This window comes from Pelodiscus sinensis, chromosome 5 (genome assembly GCF_049634645.1).
Source record: "Pelodiscus sinensis isolate JC-2024 chromosome 5, ASM4963464v1, whole genome shotgun sequence".
In the NCBI taxonomy this organism is placed as follows: Eukaryota; Metazoa; Chordata; order Testudines; family Trionychidae; genus Pelodiscus; species Pelodiscus sinensis.
Genome location: NC_134715.1, coordinates 87,460,137 through 87,483,392, shown reverse-complemented (window position 1 = coordinate 87,483,392; position 23,256 = coordinate 87,460,137). Strand labels below are relative to the sequence as shown.

General features: G+C 41.0%; 1 protein-coding gene across 5 annotated transcripts in view; it reads left to right on the top strand.

Moving 5' to 3' along the window:
- The window catches only part of SLAIN2 (SLAIN motif family member 2), a 71,199-nt gene that overhangs the window by 34,481 nt on the left and 13,462 nt on the right, over window positions 1-23,256 (top strand). For 2 of the 5 annotated variants that reach the window (XM_075930458.1, XM_075930457.1), the window contains exons 5-7: window positions 612-971; window positions 9,298-9,435; window positions 16,691-16,768. In XM_075930458.1, coding sequence (XP_075786573.1) covers window positions 612-971; window positions 9,298-9,435; window positions 16,691-16,768 — 576 coding nt within the window. Of the gene's footprint in view, window positions 1-611; window positions 972-9,297; window positions 9,436-16,690; window positions 16,769-22,480; window positions 22,582-23,256 lie in introns of those variants that run through there. The other 3 variants (XM_075930460.1, XM_075930459.1, XM_075930461.1) reach the window with 2 other exon arrangements.

The window sequence follows — 23,256 nt, the reverse complement described above, 5'->3', positions numbered from 1 at the left end:
TGAACTCAGTGCTTAAAGCCTGGAAAGAATAATCTCTGACATTTGTTCTCACAACAGGTACAGATTGGGAAAATAGTCATGCACGCTCCCTGAGTTGTGATGTAGCCCTTTTTCAGTTTGTTGGTTTCATTTTGGGTTCTGTGGAGATTGCCAAAACTGCTAATTATCATGGATATCAATCCACCAGAACAGTTCTCAACTGCTTTGTGGTTCACTTGCTGGTGGTTTACCAGTTGCTTAATAATGCTGTAAGAGTTGCATTTAATGCTCTCCTAATACGATTTTTCTAGGTAAGAAAGCTCTGTAGTTGCTGCAGTGTTATGAGACACAAGGGAAGGGGAGGTGAGCCACAAAACATAAGATGTAGTCCACATTGTGGGGTAAAAAAAAGTGGTTTTGAGGACCCTGTCACAGGAAAGGGACTGAGGTCAGCTCCTTAGTTCAGATAACTTTGTTAATGCTGATCTGGGATGAAATGGAATCCTCAAATAAGAGGAGCTAGAATTTGCTAAATAACTTTGAACTTGGTGTAGGCATTTGTGTAAACCATCAATATGGTATTAGCCATTTTTACTCTAAGGTAATATGTAAACTGTTCTTTCTTTTGTCAGGTCTGCGGCAGGAGTATGCAGCAACTACTTCTCGACGTAGTTCTGGTTCCTCTTGCAATTCTACCAGGAGAGGCACGTTTAGTGATCAAGAACTTGATGCACAGAGTTTAGAGGATGAAGAAGACAGTACACACCATGCAATGCACCCCGCTGTTACCAAGTTCTCACCATCGCCACGCAACTCGCCATGGCCTTCACCAAAGCAGTCTCCCAGGAATTCTCCTCGTTCTCGATCACCTGCTCGAAGCCTGGAATATAGCAGAGTATCACCCCAGCCTATGATTAGCCGCTTACAGCAACCTCGTCTTTCGCTTCAAGGCCATCCTACAGATTTACAGACTAGCAATGTTAAAAGCGAAGGTAAAGAGCTTTGTGTCTCATGTGTGCACTCAGTTCTAATACAGTAGTGCAGTGTTGTAAATATATGTGGTTGTCAGTTTGCAATGTGAGTGATTAATAACTTGTGGCAAACCTGGTAAGAGAATACAAGGCAAAGGTACCAATGAGACTGAGAGCTCACACTTTTTTAAACTTTAATCTGTAATTATATACATATTTCCTGCATGTGAATAACGGTATTGCGTCTATATCAGGATGGCTCATTGAACGCCACTCTCATAAAAAAACAGCTATCTCCTCACTCTTTTCACTTAGATAAACTCCAGTATTACTTGGGCTGGGGAAATATGGAACAGCTATTAAGTTCTGTCCTAATCCCTTCAGAGCACAAAAGCTCCACAGTGACAAAGAACCAAGGTGTTGTGGTATTTAAATAGTGGGCATGTTATTAAAACCTCACTAGAATCTCCGTAACAGGGAAAAAGCCCTGAGTTAGGAAGGGAAGGGTTTTTCCGCTAAGCTAATGATTTAGGGTGTTGTGAGTATGGACATGTCCTTGAAAAATTGCTATCTTAAATTATTACCCTGTTAAATTAAGTCCAGTGTACAGACTGAAGGTAATTACTTAGCATATGTCTACACTGTGCACCTTACAGCTGTGGTGCTCTTGCATCTGTACTATTTTAAAGTGCACAGTGTAGCCAGCATAAAAATATATCTACCCCCGAACAAGCGGAAAGTACCTTTGTCAATGGAAGAATGGCTCAGACTGACAAAGCAATAAGCACACCAGTACTTTTCATTGTAAAAACTATCATTCAGGGGTGTAGGTTTTTTCATAACTCTGGGCAACAAAAGTTAATGATGAAAGTGCCACTGTAGATATTACCTTAGAAAGCTGTTAAGCTTTCAATCTGCATTTCAAAATTAAGTAAGAATACACACTTTTGTGTAATGCAGTTTGCTCTTCTGTTTTTTGAATTTTAAAGATCTCATGCTCTTTGCAAAAGTGCAAGGATTAGCCCTGGTATCGTGGTACAAATTCCGCTGTAGATAATTGTGCCTACCTAAATCTATATGAAATTTGTTACATACAGTGCTTGTAAAGTAAACTATACCAATAAGTAGCTACCATGTTTAACCTCAGATGATTGCACTTCAGTAGTAGGTGGAATGAACCTTTTAAAAATTTTATATAGAGAGATTGGAAACAGTATACAGTAATTGTATAATACTTTTTGAAAAACTTAGGCATCAATTGATGGAAAAACTACTATGATCAAATATCATGTAATAGTACAAAAAATCATGGCTTCCCAATGCAGATAATCTTTTAGAGTTTCAAAATTGGCTTGATTTCTGACTTTCCATAGCACACAGCTAAATTGCAAAGTATTTGGGAAGAGAGAAAATACATGAAGAATATTTCATACATAAACCATAAGAAAATAAATTATGGTATCTAAATGACAGCTTCTTGGAGCAGCTGGTTCTGGAACTCACAAGAGGAGAGTCAATTCTTGATTTAGTCCTAAGTGAAACACAGGATCTGGTCCAAGAGGTAACTAGCAGTACTGCTTGGAAACAGTGACCAAGCAGAGTTGGGGGCTATCCTGTTCATTGCGTCGAGTGTAACATGTATGATTACCTGCCCTGTGGGTGGGTGGCGTATGTGTGCACTCGTTGCAAGAAACTCCTGACCCTCAGAGACCGAGTTTGGGCTTTGGAGGCCAGGGTGGCTGAACTGGAGGAGCTAAGGGAGGCAGAGAGCTATGTTGATGAGACTTTCCGGGACACTGTAGTACTGTCCCACCTCCAGTCTGAGAGCCCCAGTGCTCTTAAGGAGGATGAAAGTCTCAAGGGAACAGAGCATTCAATGGGAGCAGAGGGAAATAATCCCGTAGTTGGGACCCTCCTTCCAGAGGATGTTGCGGTATCCTCTCGCACTGAGGATACCTCTGAGGGGAGGGTGCGCCAGTTAGGAAGAGGCATGTGTTAGTAGTGGGTGAGTTGATCATTAGAAACATAGATAGTTGGGTTTGTGATGACTGGGAGAACCGTATGGTCACTTGCCTGCTTGGTGCGAAGGTTGCGGATCTCTCAAGGCATCTAGATAGACTTATGTGTAGTCCTAGGGAGGAGCCGGTGGTCGTGGTACATGTTGGTACCAATGACATAGGGAAGGGTAGGAGAGATGTCCTGGAGGCTAAATTTAGGCTGCTAGGAAAGAGACTGAAATCCAGAACCTCTATGGTGGCGTCCTCGGAAATGCTTCCAGTTCCACGCGCAGGGCCAGGTAGGCAGGCAGAGCTTCAGAGTCTCAATGCGTGGATGAGACGATGGTGTAGGAAAGAGGGGTTTAGATTTATTAGGAACTGGGGACACTTCTGGGAGAGGGGGAGCCTATACAGGAAGGATGGGCTCCACTTAAACAAGGGTGGAACCAGACTGCTGGCACTAAACATTAAAAAGGCCATAGAGCAGTTTTTAAACTAAGAGATGGGGGAAAGCCAATTGGTGCGGAGATGCATGTAAATCGGAGGGAGACTTCTCTTAGAGGAGAATCCATTGATAGAGACTCTCTAAGCTGTAGTCAGAAAAAGAGGAGGGGAGAGGACAAACCATGGGCCAGAGCAGACAAACAACCGCATTCTAAGGAATCCAATGCATCAGGGAAGGGCAGACAGATAAGCAGTGGCAAATTTTTAAAGTGCTTCTACACAAATGCTAGGAGTCTGACTAATAAGATGGGTGAACTGGAGTACCTCGTATTAAATGAGGAGATTGACTTAATAGGCATCACTGAAATCTGGTGGAATGAGGAAAATCTGTGGGACACAATCATACCGGGATATAAAATATATAGAAAGGATAGAGCAGGCCGGCTGGGTGGCGGAGTGGCACTGTTTGTGAAAGATAATGTAGAATCAAATGAAATAAAAATATTAAATGAATCAACACATTCCATAGAATTGCTATGGATAGTAATTCCATGCTCCAATAAGAAATTAGCAGTAGGGATATATTACCGACCACCTGACCAGGACAGGAATACTGACATAGAAATGCTGAGGGAAATTAGAGAGGCTACCAAAATAGAGAACTCTATAATAATGGGGGATTTTAATTACCCCCATATTGACTGGATACATGTCACTTCAGGAAGAGAAGCGGAGATAAAATTTCTCAATGGCTTAAATGACTGCTTCTTGGAGCAGCTAGTGCAGGAACCCACAAGGGGAGAGGCAATTCCCGATTTAGTCCTGAGTGGAGTGCAGGATCAGGTCCAGGAAATAACCGTTACAGGATCGCTTGGGAACAGTGACCATAATATAACAACATGCAACATTCCTGTGGTGGGAAGAACACCTCAGCAGTCCAGCACCCTGTCATTTAATTTCAAAAAGGGGAATTACACAAAAATGAGGAGGTTAGTTAAACAGAAATTAAAAGGCACAGTGACTAGAGCCAAATCCCTGAAAGCTGCATGGAAACTTTTTAAAGACACCATAATAGAGGCCCAACTTAAATGTATACCCCAAATTAAAAAACATAGCAAGAGACCTAAAACAGTGTCACCGTGGCTCAACCGCCATGTAAAAGAAGCAGTGAGGGGCCAAAAAGGTATCTTTTAAGAATTGGAAGTCCAATCCTAGTAAGATAAATAGAAAGGAACATAAACACTGTCAAATCAAGTGTAAAAATGTAATAAGAAAAGCAAACAAAGATTTTGAGGAACAGCTAGCCAAAAACTCAAAAAGAAATAACAAAATGTTTAAGTACATTAGAAGCAGGAAGCCAGCTAAAAAACCTGTGGGTCCCCTAGATGATCGAGCTATAAAAGGAACAATCAAGGACGATAAAGCCATTACGGAGAAACTAAATGATTTCTTTGCTTCAGTCTTCACGGCTGAGGACGTTGAGGAGATTCCCAAATCTGCACCGTCCTTTGTGGGTGGTGAATCTGTGGAACTGTCCCGGATTGAAGTGTCATTAGAGGAGGTTTTGGGACAAATAGAAAAACTTAATGTTAACAAATCTCCGGGACCGGATAGCATTCATCCAAGGGTTCTAAGAGAACTCAAATGGGAAATTGCTGAGCTATTATCTGTGGTTTGTAACCTATCCTTTAAATCGGCTTCCGTACCTAATGACTGGAAGGTAGCCAATGTGGCACCAATATTTAAAAAGGGCTCTAGAGGCGATCCTGGCAATTACAGACCGGTAAGTCTAACTTCAGTACCGGGCAAATTAGTCGAAACAATAGTGAAGAATAAAATTGTGAAGCATGTAGAAGAACATAATTTGTTGGACAAAAGTCAACATGGTTTCTGTAAAGGAAAATCCTGTCTTACTAATCTATTAGAGTTCTTTGAAGGAGTTAACAAGCATGCGGATAAGGGGGATCCAGTAGATATAGTATACTTGGATTTTCAGAAAGCCTTTGACAAGGTCCCTCACCAAAGGCTCTTGTGTAAATTACATGGCCATGGGATAAGAGGGAAGGTCCTTTCTTGGATTGAGAACTGGTTAAAAGACAGAAAACAAAGGGTAGGAATAAATGGTAAATTTTCAGATTGGAGAGGGGTAACTAGTGGTGTACCCCAAGGGTCAATCCTGGGACCAATCCTTTTCAACTTATTCATAAATGATCTGGAGAAAGGGGTAAGCAGTGAGGTAGTAAAGTTTGCGGACGATACCAAACTGTTGAGGATAGTCAAGACAGAAGCAGACTGTGAGGGACTCCAAGAAGATCTCACCAAACTCAGTGATTGGGCAGCAAAATGGCAAATGAAATTTCATGTGGATAAGTGTAAAGTAATGCACATTGGGGAAAAATAACCCCAACTATATGTACAGTATGATGGGGGCTAATTTGGCTACGACAAATCAGGAAAGGGATCTTGGAGTTATCGTGGACAGATCTCTGAAAACTTCCATGCAGTGTGCAGCGGTGGTCAAAAAGGCAAATAGGTTGCTAGGAATTATTAGGAAAGGGATAGAAAATAAGACCCAGAATATCTTACTGCCCCTGTATAAAACTATGGTACGCCCACATCTTGAATACTGTGTACAGATGTGGTCTCACCTCAAAAAAGATATTTTGGCCTTGGAAAGGGTTCAGAAAAGGGCAACTAAAATGATTAGAGGTTTGGAGCGGGTCCCATATGAGGAGAGGTTAAAGCGACTGGGACTTTTCAGTTTATAAAAGAGAAGACTGAGGGGGGATATGATAGAGGTCTATAAAATTATGAGTGGTGTGAAGAGGGCCGATAAAGAAAAGTTATTTATTAGTTCCCTAAATAAAAGAACTAGAGGACACCAAATGAAATTAATGGGTAGCAGGTTTAAAACTAATAAAAGAAAGTTGTTCTTCACACAGCGTGTAGTCAACCTGTGGAACTCCTTGCCAGAGGAGGCTGTGAAGGCTAGGACTATAATAGAGTTTAAAGAGAAGCTAGATAATTTCATGGAGGTTAGGTCCATAAAAGGCTATTAGCCAGGGCATAAAATGGTGTCCTTGGCCTCTGTTTTTTCAGAGGCTGGAGAGAGATGGCAGGAGACAAATCGCTTGATCATTGTCTTCGGTCTACCCTCTCTGAGGCACCTGGTGCTGGCCGCTGTTGGTAGACAGGTTACTGGGCTAGAAGGACCTTTGGTCTGACCCAGTATGGCTGTTCTTATGTTCTTATGTTCTTGTGGTGGGGTGGGGTGGGGTGTGGTGGGGTGTGGTGTGGTATGTGTTATGTTGTGTGTTGTGTTGTGTTGTGTTCTTATGACCTAATTAGATTTAAAATCCCTATGGTGGGAAAAACACCACAGCAGTTCAACACTGTGGCATTATATTCCAAAAGGGAAACTACACACAAATGAGGAGGTTAAACAGAAATTAAAAGGTACAATGCCAAAAGTAAAATCCCTGCAAGCTACATAGAAACTTTTCAAAGATTTCATAATAGAGGCTCAACCTAAATATATAACCTAAATTAAAAAACACAGTAAGAGAACCAAAGAAGCGCTACTGTCGCTTGGCTTAAACAAGAAGAAGCAAAGAGATAAAAAGGCATTGTTTAAAAAGTGTAAGTTAAATCCTAGTGAGGAAAGTAGAAAAGAGTATAATAAATTCTGTGAAATGAAGTGTAAAAAATAATTAGGAAGGTCAAAGCGGAATATGAAGAAAACTGGTCAAAAACTCAAAAATTAATAGCAAAAATTTTAAGTACACCAGAAGCAGAAAGCCTGCTAAACAACCTGGATTATCGAAATGCTAAAGGAGCACTCAAGGAAAATAAGGCCATTGCAGAGAAATTAAATGAATTCTTTGCATTGGTTTTCATAAGTGAGGATAGTAGGGAGATTCCCGAACTTGAGCTATTCGTTTTGAGGTGTCATTACAGGAGGTTTTGGAACAAACTGATAAGCCAAACAGTAACAAGTCTCCTGGACCAGGTGGCATTGACTCAAGTTCTGAAAACTCAAATGTGAAATTACAAAACTACTAACAGTGGTTTGTAACCTATCTCTGTAAGTAATTTTCTGTACCTGATAACTGGAAGATAACTAATGTGACACCAATATTTAAAAAGGGCAAATTATTTGAAACTATATTAAAAAAATAATGGTCAGATGCATAGATGAACACAGTTTGTTGGGGAAAAGTCAACATGCTTTCTGTAAAGGGAAATCATTCCTTACTAATTTACTAGAATTCTTTGAAAGGATCAATAAGTATGTGGACAAAGGTTCCAGTGGATATAGTGTACTTAGATTTCCAGAAAGCTTTTGACAAGGCCCCTCACTAAATGCCCTTAAGCAAAGTAAGCTGCCATGGGATGAGAGAAGGTCCTCTCACGGACTGGTAACTGGTTAAGACAGGCTACAAAGGGTAGGAATACGTGGTCAGTTTTCAGAATGGAGAGAGGTAGCTAGTGGTATCCTGGAGGAGTCAGTACAGGGATCAATCCTAATCAAGATATTCATAAATGATCTGGAGAAAAAGGTAATCAGTGAGGTAACAAAATGTACAGATACTAAACTGCTCAAGATAGTTAAGACCAAAGTAGACTGTGAAGAACTTCAGAAGGAACTTAAAAACTAGGTGACTGGCCATTAAGATGGCAGATGAATATTAATGTTGATAAATGAAAAGTAATGCATATTGGAAAACATAATCTCAACTATATGTATAAAATGATGGGGACTAAATTAGCTATAACCATTCAACAGAGAATTTGGAGTCATTCTTGATAGTTCTCTGACAATGTCCACTCAATGTGCAGCAGTAGTCAAAACAAATAATTTTAAGGAATAATTTAGAAAGGGACAGAGAATAAGATAGCAGCAATAAAATATGCTCAATATAAACCATGCTATGCTCACATCTTGAATACTGTGTGCGCATGTGGTCACCTAATCTCCAAAAAGAGATATTGGCATTAGAAAGAGTTCAGAAAAGGGCTGCCATATGAGGAGAGATTAAAAAGACTGGGACTTTTCATCTTAGGAGAGAGGGAGATATGATAGAGGTTAAAGTGCTACATTGTCCTGCATTTTGCTTATACAATCATGAATGTGTGGAGAAAGTGAATAAGGAAACTTTATTTACTTCCCACAAGAACCAAACGAAATAGGTAGCAGGTTTAAAACAAAAGGAAGTTTTTCTTCACTCAGCGCACAGTCAACCTGTAAAACTCCTTGCCAGAAGATGTTGTGAAGATCAGGACTTTAACAATGTTCAGAAAAGAACTAGATACATTCATGGAGGATAGGTCCATCAATAGCTATTAGCCGGGATGGATAGGAATGGTGTCCCTAGCCTCTGTTTGTCAGACGCTTGGAATGAGTGACAGGGGAAGGATCATTTGATGATTGCTCATTCTGTTCATTGCCCCTGGGGTACCTGGCATTGATGACTGTCGGAGGACAGAATACTGGGTTAGAGGGATCTTTGGTCTGACCCAGTGTGGCAGTTCTTATGTTCTATAGACTAGGGATGTTTAAAAATCATGTAATATGATAACCATATAACCACTGAAAAAAAATCTCAGCAGCTACATGGTTACCCCTGCTGCAGGCTCTACAGTGCTTACCTTAGCTTTATACTGCAGAGCATGCAGCGAAGCCTCAGTGTAACAGACGCTGTTAACAGAGAAGCATCCACTTACTGGTTAAATGGTTAGTCGTTGAAGCTCAGAAATCCCTATTGTAGACAACAGATTGATTTCAATAATATTTAGTTTTGCCACAACAGCAAAATTAATGTTCAGGTCAGTTTTTGAAGACAGTTATGCTGTCAATCTTCTGCATCAGGTTGTACATTATGTCTTTGTATTGTATTTTTATACAGAAAAACTAAGGCGTAGTCTTCCAAACTTGTCCAGGGCATCTAACATCCATGCTGAGTCTGTGAAAAACAGCAGAAGTGATTCAAATTTTCAAGTGCCAAATGGAGGAATACCTCGCATTCAACCTCAGGCCTCAGCCAGTAAGTATTTTTACAGTGATACTGTAAACGCACATTTTGGAATTAGAGTAAAACAGCATGTGTTTACCATTTCATAGTAAATAGAACCATTTGATAAAGACCTAAACATAACATTAGCCTTCATATTTAGCCAAATTTGAGAGAGTTATATATAAATGCCATATCTGACAGTAAACAAACATTTTCCCATTTTACACTTTTTTTCCATTAAAATAGTGTATGTGTCCATTAAAGAGTTTTCCATCTTTTTCCTTGTGTGAGAGAGAGCTTGTAGTTGGTGAAATGCAGCAGTAGTAAAGTAAAATGAATATTAGTGAAGAATCACTTGAACTTGGAACAGGTGAGAGAACATACAAAATATGACAGTCCCCCTTTAAAATGATGTATCTAATGTTTTGGTATGTTCTGGTACATCTATTTAGTGTATATATACACTTCAGATTAGATTGAAGGAATCATTTTTATTTACTAAAACGGCAAGGAGTCCTGTGGCACCTTATAGACTAACTGAAGTGTTGGAGCATAAGCTTTTGTGGGTAAAGACCCACTTCGTCAGATGCATTTTTATTTACTGTAATTAAAGAGCTTGTACAATTTCTTTTCCGAGATTTTTATGAAAATACTCTGGTTTTCTTCATCCTTTAATTATATTGCAGTACACAAAAGTGAGGTAAATATGTTTTTTAAAGGATACTGAAAGGTGATCTGGAATTACATCTGAGAGTCTTGTTTTGGCCCAGTCATTTATCTGTCTCTCTCTGCCCTATCCGATAAGTCTCTTATTTGTAAGCCAGTTTAGTAATGACATACAAGTTATAAAAAATGCAAAAATCTATGTTCAGATGTAGGCATCTGGCATGTTTCAATATCTTTCCAGTAAAGGATGAAATGCTTTTTAAGTCCCCATTATGTGCACATACATTACTGTCAAGCAAAACCTGACTAATGTTCTAGGTTAGTTGCAGGAAGGTCATTAAGCTGTGAATTGCAAGAGTAGATTTTATTCATATATCTTCAAATATTCAGTCACAATTGAATGCTTCTAGGATAATGTGGTGACCATCTTTGTCTAGACATTAAGGCTGCGTTTAGACTGGCAAGTTGCGGAAAAACTTGCCAGCTGTCTACACTGGCTGCTTTGAATTTGCGCAAGAACACTGACAATGTAATGTAACATTGTCAGTGTTCTTCCGCAAATACAATGACTCTCCCATTCGGGGAAAAAGCCCTCTTGCGCAAATGCTTTTGCGCAAGAGGGCCAGTGTCAACAACTGAGAACCGTTTTGCGCAAAAAAGCCCCGATGGCGAAAATGGCGATCGGGGCTTTCTTGCACAAAAACGCGTCTAGATTGACACGGACGCTTTTCCGCAAAAAGTGCTTTTGCGCAAAAGTGCCTGTGCCAATCTAGACGCTCTTTTCCACAAATGCTTTTAACAGAAAAAACTTTTCCGTTAAAAGCATTTGCGGAAAATCATGCCAATCTAGACGCAGCCTAAAGGTTTAATCTGTAGGTTTTAATGTGTGAAATTCTAAAGGAGGGAAACATGATCAAATAATTGAGAGAGAAAACATCAGTTGTTGTTTTGAGTTCTTAGGCAATACAGACACACTATTAGATACAAGCTTCTCAAATGTGTGGTGTATATCCTTACTGGATATTATTAGTTTGACTTAATAAAACTATTAAAGGAAGAAACTCAGTTGAACTACTTCCACTGTCAGACTATATATAAAATCCCATTAAAGTATATATTATATCACTGATATACAGAAAGTTAAAAAAAATAATGTTAGTAGCTCTTCTAATAGAATGTTTCAATGATAGTTTTAATTGTTTCAGAACATCACATATTTGTAAGAATTTAAAACAAAAACAGCGTTTTAGCAAACCAATATAGGTTACTTTGGGATAAATGTTTTAATTAGGGATGTGAAAGGTTAAACAGTTAACTGTTAAGTATCATCTTAAATGGGTAATGCTTATGGGTTCTGGGTTATCAGTGGAGGCAGGAGCAGCTCCCCACCTGCAGCGGGCAGGGGGCTGTTCTAGCCCCGATGAGTTCCCGCTGTGAACTAGGGCTGCTCCCATGCCCAGGGCAGCCTCTCTATGCGGGGAGCCCTGGCCTGCCATGGACATGGGCTCCTCTGGCATGGGCTGGGAGCCAGCTCCAGTGCAGGGATGGCAGTGGGAGCCCTGTAGGCTGAGGGCTGCTCCAGCCTGGCTGGAGTGATTCCCACTTAATCGGTTAACTGGTCAAACATTAGGTCAGCCTAACATTTAACCGGTTAACTGATTAACCAGGATTTTACATCCCTAGTTTTAATAGTGAGCATACAGTACTTCAAGGAAAAACTATAACAAATTTTACTTGGCCAGGACACTTCCTTTTGCTCACTATTACAAGAATTAAATTTTTCATGGCATAGCTTGTACCATTTAAACCTACCATGAAGTTGTAATATTGTAACTTGAAGTTTAGTGTAGTAATTAGATTGCAGGATGCAAAATAGGTGGGTATTTTTGTGTAAACAGTTGTTAATTAAGACAGATAAGAATTATGGAAATTATTAGGTGAATTTGCTTTCCCTCTAGCTTAACTGGATTTATATAAATTGGATTTCATGAATAAAGCCAAGACTTTTACCTCTTACAATTTCCTTGCTCTTGTTGATGTCAGATTCCTGCTACTAAATATACAAACCAATATGTTTTTATTCAGATCATGAAGTAAATCTATTTAGGGGTGGGGGTGTGTGTGTGTGTGTGTGTGTGTGTGTGTGTGTGTACGTACACAAACATCTAGTGTTAAGTATTGAGTTCCTTCAATTCTAAGCCCGTCTGTATTTGAACTTCCTTGTTTTTCCATTGACTTGTATTTAACTCTTTCACTTTGGTCAAATGCCACAGTTAAATTGTTGCAAAGTTTGTTTTCCTGTGGCATTGACTTCTTGTGTTTTGAGATCCAAAACCTGTTGGTCTTGCATGAGCTTAACTTTGCAAGGTTGCTGTGTTTCCATCTAAGGTCATTGCTTTTTCCTTGTCAAAGGCTGCTGTTCTCTAACTAATTTACATGCTCATCTGCTATGGCTGCATTACTGAACATGCTATGGTTGCTAGCAACTAAAAATTAGTTGGGAATGCAGTAAGGCCTCTGAGTTGCCAACTGCTCAGATGTGCGATATGTTGAACAGGCAACTTTAGATATGTATAGTCCAAGTGGAAGAGAAAGAAATGTACTTCCAGACATGATCTTCAGTGTGTACAGTTATATATGATATAAAGACAGTTATTGTGATAAGTTCTTAACTGTAATCCAGTTGAAAAATTTTCAGTCAGATGCAGTCTAGTATAAAGCCACTGCTCAATCAATCTATAAGTGATGTAATACCATTTACTATTTAAAACTTGCTAAATTACGTACTCCTATTTGTATCTTAACCTGATCTGCATGTGGTAGGTCTTAGTGATATGTGAAGAAATCACATTGTGAATGTAGAGAAACTATTGAACGAGTGTCTCTTCTTACTAGATCTTAACTATCATATTGCAATACTTAAGTTCCATGTATGAAAGGACCAGCTCTTACACATCTGTTACAAATATTATATAACTGAAGGGACAGTTGCACAGACTACTTCAGCATTTGTCTGACAATCTATTGGGAAAACTTTTAGGGAGACCTTACAGATCGAAGACAGACACTTTCTTATTAGATCAAGTACAGATTAGACCTCCCTGGTCCAGTACCCTGGGGACCTGAGCAGTCCTGAGACTGGGGAGATCAGGCCTCAGGTTCTCCTGGGGCTTCTCTCCTGGTCACTGGACCTGGCCAGTGTGGTGCCCCTGGCTGGCTGAGCTCTGTTCCTAGTCTCTGGCTCCATTCCAGCTGGCAGAGCCCCTGGCCCTGATTTGGCTGCCAGCCTGCTGGCCAGGCTCCCTGCCCCCAGATCACTGGCTCTGTGGGCTACCTGCTGCCAGAAGAGCTCTGCTCCTAGCTGCTGGGGCTCTCTATTGAACCGTGGATATTGCTGAACTAGAGAGGTTCAACCTGTATGTAATATGTATTCTTGCATTTGTATCAGTGTATTTAAAATTTAAATGTACAAGATGAAATCTTAAAAATGGAGTTACACACTGTTTCATTATTAATTCAGTGTGCTGTATCTGCAGCCTCGTTGCCTATCATTTGATAAAGTGGCTATAATTATAGATGGTCAAGGTGAAGCTCTGTAGCATGCACAGAGGATAATCAAACATTCTTATGCAAACAATGACCTGTTTTTTTGTTTTTGTTGATCTGAAATATTGCTTTAAAACTTTGTTATAAATCAACATTGCACATCAAGAGTATGCCATCTATGGCCGTGTTTAATGGTGCTTATAGCATAATTATAGGTGCTCTCTCAAGTTCAACTTTATGTAGCCAAAACTGATAGAAATAGATAAAATATCTTAAACATTTGAATTGGATATCATATATATTTTGCATATTCACCTAAGTGAAACTGTTTCCTCACTTTTACTCACCTGCTTTAGGATATTTTGTATTGCTTTTCTTGTTCGGTTGAATAGTCTGTAAGTAGAGGTACATTGTACAAAACACTTTTACGACCTAAACGTTAGGTTTAGCAAACGATTCCCAATGAGTTTGTCAGAAGTCATGAATGAAATGGTTATGTTTTGGGGGGAGGGGGGTGAAGCTGCACTTATATCACAGAACAAGGTTTAGATCGGTTAGGCTCTAGCTGGTACAGAATATCACCACTGTTCTGTTTATGAATTAGAGCACCTTGTGTTGTATTTATTAGCACTTCATTGTTTTTTCTATCTTATGGAAATAAGTGTGAGGAAATATTTTTATTATAGCATTTAAGACCTTACAAGCAGACTTGCCAGCCAGCCATAAATGGAGATGAGAAAAATTATGCACTTTTTCTATTCTCTTCCTCCTTACTCCTCAAAGAGCTGTTGTAATGTTAAAGTGAAAAGAAGGCCCATATACAGAGAATTTTACATCACGATCGTACTAGAAGATTGCTCGGGCATCTTACTTGGCATTGCTCGGGTCCTTAACTTCTGAAATCAGTTTTATTTTTCTTCATTTTAAATAATTATTGTGGAATGGAGCAGAGGAGTTTAGTATTCATGCTGCCCCAGGCAGAGCGGATAACCTCAACCCCATCTCACCACAGCAGCTTGGGTCAAGTGAGAAGCATTTGTCCATGGCTGCTGCAGCAGGCGCATGTCTCCCTGCTGGGGGACAGACAAACTCTCTGAAATGGATAGTAGGTAGCTGTCCCTTTCTCCAACCGTGCCTTCTGCTGGCTTATTGGGCTTATAGCTGTTCTTCTCTTCTCTCCCCCCTCCCGCCCCTTTCTGGTAGGGTTGTCAGATGGTTTCAGAAAAAATACTGAACAACAACAAAAAATACGCCAGGGGAAAAAAAAAGAAGAAAAAAAAAAAGGGACCCCGAGAGTTAAGCGCTAAGAAAACTTCCACAACCCACTGTGGCCCCTTCAAAAACTGCATGATGAGGCTTTCAGGCCCTTGCCTCCCTATGCTGGGCTAGACAGCTCCCCGAAAAGCACTAGGGTTGCCAGGCTACCTACGTATTGAGCCGGACAGCCTGGGAAAAAAATTAAAGTACCAGACATTTTAGGTGTCCGGTATTTTCTGAATTTTTTTTTTACCGGACAGAAGGCGAAAATACCAGACACCTGGCAACCGTACTTCCTGGTCATTCTGCAGTATAACTCCCTCTTACCAGATCTCTCCCTTTCCAGTTTGAGAAACAATCACATATTCCATGCACATCCCATTATCCTGGCACAAATAAACCCTGATCTTGCTTTAAGTTATAAGAGGAAGCTGCATACCAAATTTGGTGGCCCTAGCTCTTACTGTTTGAGGAGTTTTTGAACAAATGGACTCAGACAGATGAACATTTCTAAAATATATAGTAAGAAATATTTTGTAAAGTTGGGAAAGTTAAAAATGTTACTAAGATTTTAATTTCCCATTAAAATACCTCCAATTTTAGTGTTTCTCTTGGATAGTGTGTGGGGAGCTTGGTAGGACAGGACAGGCCTTGTATTCAAGTTGTCCTCACTCAGGAGTTATGCCAGAAATGGTAACAGAGGTCTGATCTACACCATTTTAGAACTGATATAACTGTCAGATAGACGTGTTCCTTCCACCTCTCCCAAATAGTTACACTGATACAATTCCTAATGTGGATGCAGTGTTATTGCTTATTCTTATTCCTGTATAACTTCTTCTGGTATAAGGACTTTGGTATAATTGCATACACACTGCTGGCACTGTACCACTTCACACCAGTATAGGGAAAATGGTGCAACTTTTATGCATAGATGGGGCCTTGCATTCCAGTAGAGGTTGCTCCCAGTTGGTGAAGATGTCCGAGAGTGCACTGAATCTGTGAATTCCTCTGAGCATCAGCTGCTCCTAAAACGTTGCTGGTAAATGGTAGTTATAGGAACCCTTAAGGCGCTATAAGAGGACTAGTTTTTTGTTGTGATCTATCTTACAGAAGCCAGCAATGCCCAATAATTCTGAAACCTCTAAATTTGATGACTAGTATGCCTGAATTGGATTGTTTTGTTTATTAGCTTGCATATATTTGTATAAGTTTAAGGAGAAAGTCATGCTATATTAAGTTATAAATTCTGTATGTATGTTAGGTTTCTTGAGAGCTGAAAATGATGCAACTTCAAAGCTTGGCAGATGCTTAATGATAAACTAGCATTTTTAGAAAATAAGCTTTAGAATTACTTTGTCACCTTTTATGAAAGTTTCACTTCACCTTAAAAGGAAAATAACTTTGTTTTATGAAGTCAAAATCTGACAGTCAATCTTAGTTTCTATCTTTTATATCTAATCTTGCACTAAGATTGCTGTGGCATGTTTGCTGGTGGCTTGTTCTCCCTTTGATGTGCTTTCCCCCCCTTCCTGGGCTTTTAGGCCTGCAAGAAACTTCTTTAGTGTTAAGGTAACTATGCATTTTGCACTACATGGTTTTTGGCACTGTCCTTTTGCAACCTTTTAATGCAGCAAGCACCACTTTAAAACCAAACACTTCACTACTTCTTATAGTGCCAGAACAGCTTTTGAAAACTGTTATGCACTTTACTAGCTGCTTGTTCCCTGATGCTTCATAAGCAGATGTGGTTCTATATCCCAAGTGAATTGAGATGTTTTTCTAGACAAATATAACACTTGTTGTTTTTCAACAGCTATGCAAAGGCAGAAAAATTTGCCTCGTGTTGCCTTCAAAACCAAACAGTTTCTTCAAACTCCATCTACAAAAGGAGGTAATTAACTTAACAGCCTCTTAAAAGTTCCAGCAAAACTCCAAAAACTTCATCTGGGAGAAGTCTTGTACCTTTACTGGAAAAAAATACAAACCACTGCATGTGGGCACTAATAGTAAATTGACTTGACTATCTCAGTATAGCACAATGATGTCCTGCTATGGACAGAAAAATGTCTTTAAGGATGGATGTTAACTGTGGGATATGATCCAAGAACTTGTGACTAAAACCAGTTCATTTTGGATTAGTAAAGTTGATTTCTGAAACCACATTCATTAAGACTGCAGTTATTAGATGAATTTTTATTCACTTTGTGTATTTTTTATACTTCTCCCTCTGCACTGGAAAAATGTCATCAACCATGAGTGAAAAATTGTTGCCGTACATGTCAATGTTAGAAATAGATGCTAGCAAATTAGTTTCTCTTGAAAAGTTCAGGTATAGCAGCAATTCTTCTTTAAGATTGGTTGCAAAAACAAACAATAATAATTACGCATTTTTAGTCAGGAAAAGTGTCTAGAAAAATACTACAGGTTGAACCATTCTGGTCCAGCAAGATTTTAGTTAGTCAGATGTCCACTTATCATGGGTGTGGCCAAGTTTCCTGCAGTCCCATAGTTTGTTTACAGGAACCAGTCCTGGCTCTCAGTGTTCTGTGCTGTTATTTAGCCCTAATTTACCCCTGAATGTCTTCTAAAAGCCCAATAAGTGTGTTGATAATGCTGCTAGATAATATTGACCTCCATAGTTCAGCAAATTCTCTGGTTCGGCGCCAGTTAGGTCCCCAGTGTGCTGGACTAAAGGTTCAATCTGCATAATAGTATCTTTGGTTGTTTATGCTCAAGTTGTTCTTGCCAGGAGAGAATAAAAATTTAAACTTTTCTCCCAACTGGACCATATTTTATATTTGAGCCCCTAATTAGTTTTAAATTCTAGTGTGCTTGTACAAGACACTGTCATTTCCTATGAAGGTAAAACTAAAACACATAATTGTACAACTTTATTAAAATGCAGTTTTTAAAGTCCAGTAGATCCTAGTAAAAAACCATGCTTCACCTGAAAATTAAGTACGTTAGAGTCTCTGCTGCTAGTCACACACACATTTTTTCAGTGACAGACATTTCTTCATACCAAATACTCAGATTGATTTTAAAACATATCTTGGGCAATGAAAAATCAACACAATTTAAAATCACTAACAAGTTACTTTAGATGTTGGTTTCATTATATTCAGGAGGTTTAACTGTCCTGTGCCTTCCCCTTCTTAATAACACTTTCATCAATGTAATGAAGTCTAGGTTTTTTGTTTAATCATAAACCGAGCCTTACCAATTGCACGGGGGGTGAAAAACACATCCCAGACCATGCCCTTCCCTGTGAAATCTGATATTGCCTGGTTCCTAGGAGTGCCCCAGCAAAGGGGGTCCAAGCTCCACCTGGGTAGGACTTGTTTGTCTCCTGCACAGCTGATTTTTGGAGGGGTTGAGGAGACCAGACCCATCTGCAGATGCCTCCCCTTGCTGAATGCTTTCTGGTACTAAGTAGCAGCTCCAGAGACTCCTGCAGCTGGAGGAATCTTGTGGAGTTGTATTCAATCTTCTGTGTATGGCTGGGCTGGGCAGGGCAGGAAAGTGACAGTACAGCTCTGAAGGCAGCACAGAAGTGAGGGTGACAGTCGCATGAACCTCCTATAAGAGACTTGCAATATCCCACATCCTCTTTTGGATCAGGAAACCCCCCTCCACCCCTGCAGTTTCAGCACCTTGAAATTTCAGCTTTAAAAGTATGACAAGCTAAATTTTAGCCCGACCCCCCCCATTACAGGCACTTTCGGGAGCTTAGAGTGGCAGATGAGCTTCAAATTCCCTCTCAGTAGGTAACAAGCAGTGTGAAGAATATTCACCAGCTTGTGACATGTTATCTCCTGTATATAAATTTGCAGTTGTCCAAATTAATCATAGAATCATAGAGCTGGAAGAGACCTCAGGAGGTCATTCAGTCCAGCCCCCTGCCCAAGGCAGGACCATTCCCAACTAAATCAACCCAGCCAAGACTTTGTCAAACCGAAACTTCAAAACCTCTAGGGATGGAGATTCCACCACCTCTCAAGGCAACCCATCCCAGTGCTTCACCACCCTCCTAATGAAATAGTTTTTCCTAATATCCAACCTAGACCTCCCCCACTGTAACTTGAGACCATTGCTCCTTGTTCTGCCATCCGTCACTACTGTGAACAGTCTTTCACCATCCTCTTTGGCACCTCCCTTCAGGAAGTTGAAGGCTGCTATCAAATCCCCCCTCACTCGCTTCTGCAGACTATAAAAACCCAAATCTCTCAGTCTCTCCTAGGTCATGCACTCCAGTCCCCTAATCATTTTTGTCGCACTCTGCTGGACCCTCTCCAATGCGTCCACATCCTTTCTATAGTGGGAGGGTCCAGAACTGGACACACAACTCCAGATGTGGCGTCACCAGAGCCTAATAAAGGGGAATAATCACTTCTCTGGATCTGCTGGCAATGCTCCTCCTAATGTACCCTAATATGCCTAGGGAAGCCTTCTTGGCTACAAGGGCACACTTGGCTACAATCTTCTGTGAAGATTGCCCAGCCCAGCTTCTCATCCACTGTAATCCCCAGGTCCTTTTCTGCAGAACTGCTACTTAGCCATTTGGTCCCCAGCCTGTAACAATGCTTGGGATTCTTCCGTTCCAAGTGCAGGACTCTACATTTGTCCTTGTTGAACCTCATCAGATTTGTTTTGGCTCAGTCTTTTAATCTGTCCAGGTCACTCTGGACCCTATCCCTGCCCTCCAGCATATCTACCTCTCCCCCTAGCTTAGTGTCATCTGAAAACTTCCTGAGGGTGCAATCCATCCTGTCATCCAGGTCATTAATAAAAATGTTGAACAAAACCGGTCCTAGAACAGATCCTTGGGGCATGCTGCTAGAAACCAACTACCAACCTGACATGGAGCCGTTGATCACTACCCATTGGTCCTGACAGTCTAGCCAGCTTTCTGTCCATCTTACAGTCCATGTATCCAATCTATATTCCCTTAACTTGCTGGCAAGAATATTGTGGGCGACCATATCAAAAGCTTTGCTGAAGTCAAGGTATATCACATCCACTTACTTTCCCATACCCACAGAGCCAGTTACCTCCTCATAGAAGCTAATCAGATTGGTCAGGCATGACTTCTCTTCATGAATCCATGTTGATTATTCTTGATCACTTTCCCCTCTTCCAAGTGCTTCAAAATGGATTCCTTGAGGATCCCCTCCATGATTTTTACGGGGACTGAGGTAAGGCTGACTGGTCTGTAGTTCCCTGGATTGTCCTTCTTCCCTTTTTAAAAGATGGGCACTACATTTGCCTTTTCCCAATCATCCGGGATCTCTCCCCATCTCCACGAATTTTCAAAGATAATGGCCAAAAGCTCCACAATGACATTTGCCAACTCCCTCAGTACCCTCAGATGCACTAAATCTGAACCCATGGATTTGTGTATGTTTAGCTTTTGTTAATAGTTCTTAACCTGTTCTTTCCCCACCAAGGGCTGTCTACCTCCTTCTCATACTGCGTTGCCTCTAGTGTATTTGTTTGGGAGCTGACCTTATCTGTGAAGACAAAGGCAAAGAAAGCATTGAATACCTCAGCTTTTTCCACATTATCTGTCACTAGGTTACCTCCCACATCCAGTAAGGGTCCCACACTCTCTCTAATCACCCTCTTATTTCTAACATGCCTGTAGAAACCTTTCTTGTTATCCTTCACATGCCTTGCTAGCTGCAATTCCAATTGCGCTTTTGCCTTCCTGATAACTCCCCTGCATTCCCGAGAAATATATTTATACTCCTCCCTAGTCATTTGTCCAATTTTCCACTTCTTGTAAGCCTCCTCTTTGTATTTAAGTTCACCCAGGATGTCCCCAGTAAGCCAATCTGGTCACCTACCATATTTGCTTTTCTTGCTGTGCATAGGGATGGTTTCTTCCTGTGCCTTCAATAAGGCTTCTTTAAAAATACTGCCAGCTCTCCTGGACTCCTTTCCCCTTCATATAAGTATCCCAGGGAATCCTGCCCATCAGTTCTCTGAGGGAGTCAGTCTCTGAGGGAGTCAGTCTTTTCTGAAGTCCAGGGTGTGTATTTTCTTCCTTGGGTCAGGATCCTGAAATCTACCATCTCATGATCACTGCTTCCCAGGTTGTCACCCACCTCTACTTCCCCTACTAGGTTCTCCCTGTTTGCAAGCAGCAGGTCAAGCTGTGATGGCCCTTGGTCGGTTCCTTCAGCACTTGTACCAAGAAGTTATCCCCAACATTATCCAAAGACTTCCTGGATGTCTGTGTACTGCTCTGTTGGTCTCCCAACAGATGTCAGGGTGATTAAAGTCCCCCATGAGAACCAGGGCCTGAGATCTGGAAGCTTCTCTCAGTTGTTCAAAGAAAGCCTCTTCTACCTCATCCACCTGATCTGGCAATCTATAGCAGACACCAACCACAACATCACCCCTGTTGCTTCTCCCTGTAAACTTTACCCATAGACTCTCAACAGTCTCTTCTCCCTCTAAATACTGGAGCTCTGAGCAATCATGCCACTCTCTTGCTTACAGTGCAACTCCTCCTCCCTTCCCCCCCCCCGCCTGTTCTTCCTGAACAGTTTATACCCTTCCATGACAGTGCTCCAGTCATGTGAGTCATCCTACCAAGTCTCCATTATTCCAATCAAATCATAGTTCTTGGACTGGGCCATAGCTTCTAATTGAAAATTTGACATGACAAAGCAAGAGCTGTTTTGATTGTGCCCTTTTGGCCAACACAAATCTGATTCTCTTACCTGGCACAGATGGTACTACGTCCTATGGTTCCTCTTTAGCCCATTCCTCGCCTTTTCTCTCAAACCAGACGAACCTGTTGCCTCCATGCTTGCCTCCAAGACTTAGCAGTTGAATAATCTGATGCACTGCTCTACAGCCAAAAGTCTATACTGAACATACTTACCTGCAAAATTGGAAACCAATTCAAAATTGTGAACTAAGTACACAGGTCTCAACCTCCCTTCAAGTTTAGACTTCAAATGGTCAGAACTCTCACTCAGCTCCATTAAGGTATACCTTGCAGCCATAATTGCCTTCCATCATGAAGGAGACAGATACTGTTTCCTTACCCACTAACACATTGATACCTGCAGGGTATTGGGAATATCTTCCTGTATGTGAGACCACTTGCTCCAGCCTAGGATCTTAACCTAGTTCTCAGAGCTCTGACTAAACCTCCCTTTGAACTGATGGCAATATGCCCGCTCTTATACCTGTCCCCCAAAACAGCATTTCTAACTGCTGTCACCCCAGCTAGATATATAGGAGAAGCAGCAGCCCTGATGAAAAGCCCAATATGCAGGTTCTTTTTTTTTAAAGACAAAGTAATTCCGAGGCCACATCTCAAGCTTATCCCTAAAGTTACCTCTGCTTTCCATATGATTCAGCAGTTCACTCTCTGTTTCTTTCCGAAACCTGCACGGTGACAACAAGGAGGCAATTCCGCATACACAAAATATTAAAAGAGCACTAGCATTCAAGTTGGCTAGAACTAAAGACTTTAGGAAATCCTGTAAACCCTTCCTTTTTATTGTGGAAAGATCCAAAGGTTCCACGATACTGCTGTAGCAACTATCCAAATGGGCCTCTGGTTGCATTAATTTTTATCTTTAAGGGTGCAACCTTTATCATCAAGGCTTGCGAACAGGAGCAGTTCACAGGGAGTTTGGAGAGGGAGTTCTCCAGGTAAAAGAGGAGTAAATACGGGACCCTTGTGGTAAGTTGCTGTCTGTAGTGTGTGTGTGTGTGGGGGGGGGGGGGTTATTTGCTGTGTGCTGAGCTTGTTTGTCTGTTTGGTTGGTTTGTTTGAAGGAGCTTCTAAAAGGTTTGAAATCTAGAAGCTTCTGTTAATTGGCTGAGCCTCAGTCAGGGGGAGGGGCTACCAGAGCTTCATAAGCCTGTGAGTCAGTGACCAGGGAGTTTAGAGAGGGAGGTTAGAGGGGGAGCTTAGAGGGCACCAGTGACTTCTGACCTTCCTTTTATAGCCTATATTCTAGACATTTAATAAGAAGCCCAGTTTAGACTTAAACTTATTCATAAGAAAGATGGAGACAGAAGCCCAGCAGCAGAGTGGGGGCTATCTTGTTTATTGCGTCGAGTGTAACATGTATGATTACCTGCCCTGTGGGCGGGTGGCGTATGTGTGCACCTGCTGCAAGGAGCTCCTGACCCTCAGAGACCGAGTTCGGGCTTTGGAGGCCAGGGTGGCTGAACTGGAGGAGCTAAGGGAGGTAGAGAGATATGTTGATGAGACTTTCCGGGACACTGTAGTACTGTCCCACCTCCAGACTGAGAGCCCCAGTGCTCTTAAGGAGGATGAAAGTCTCAAGGGAACAGAGCATTCAATGGGAGCAGAGGGAAACCATCCCGTAGTTGGGACCCTCCTTCCAG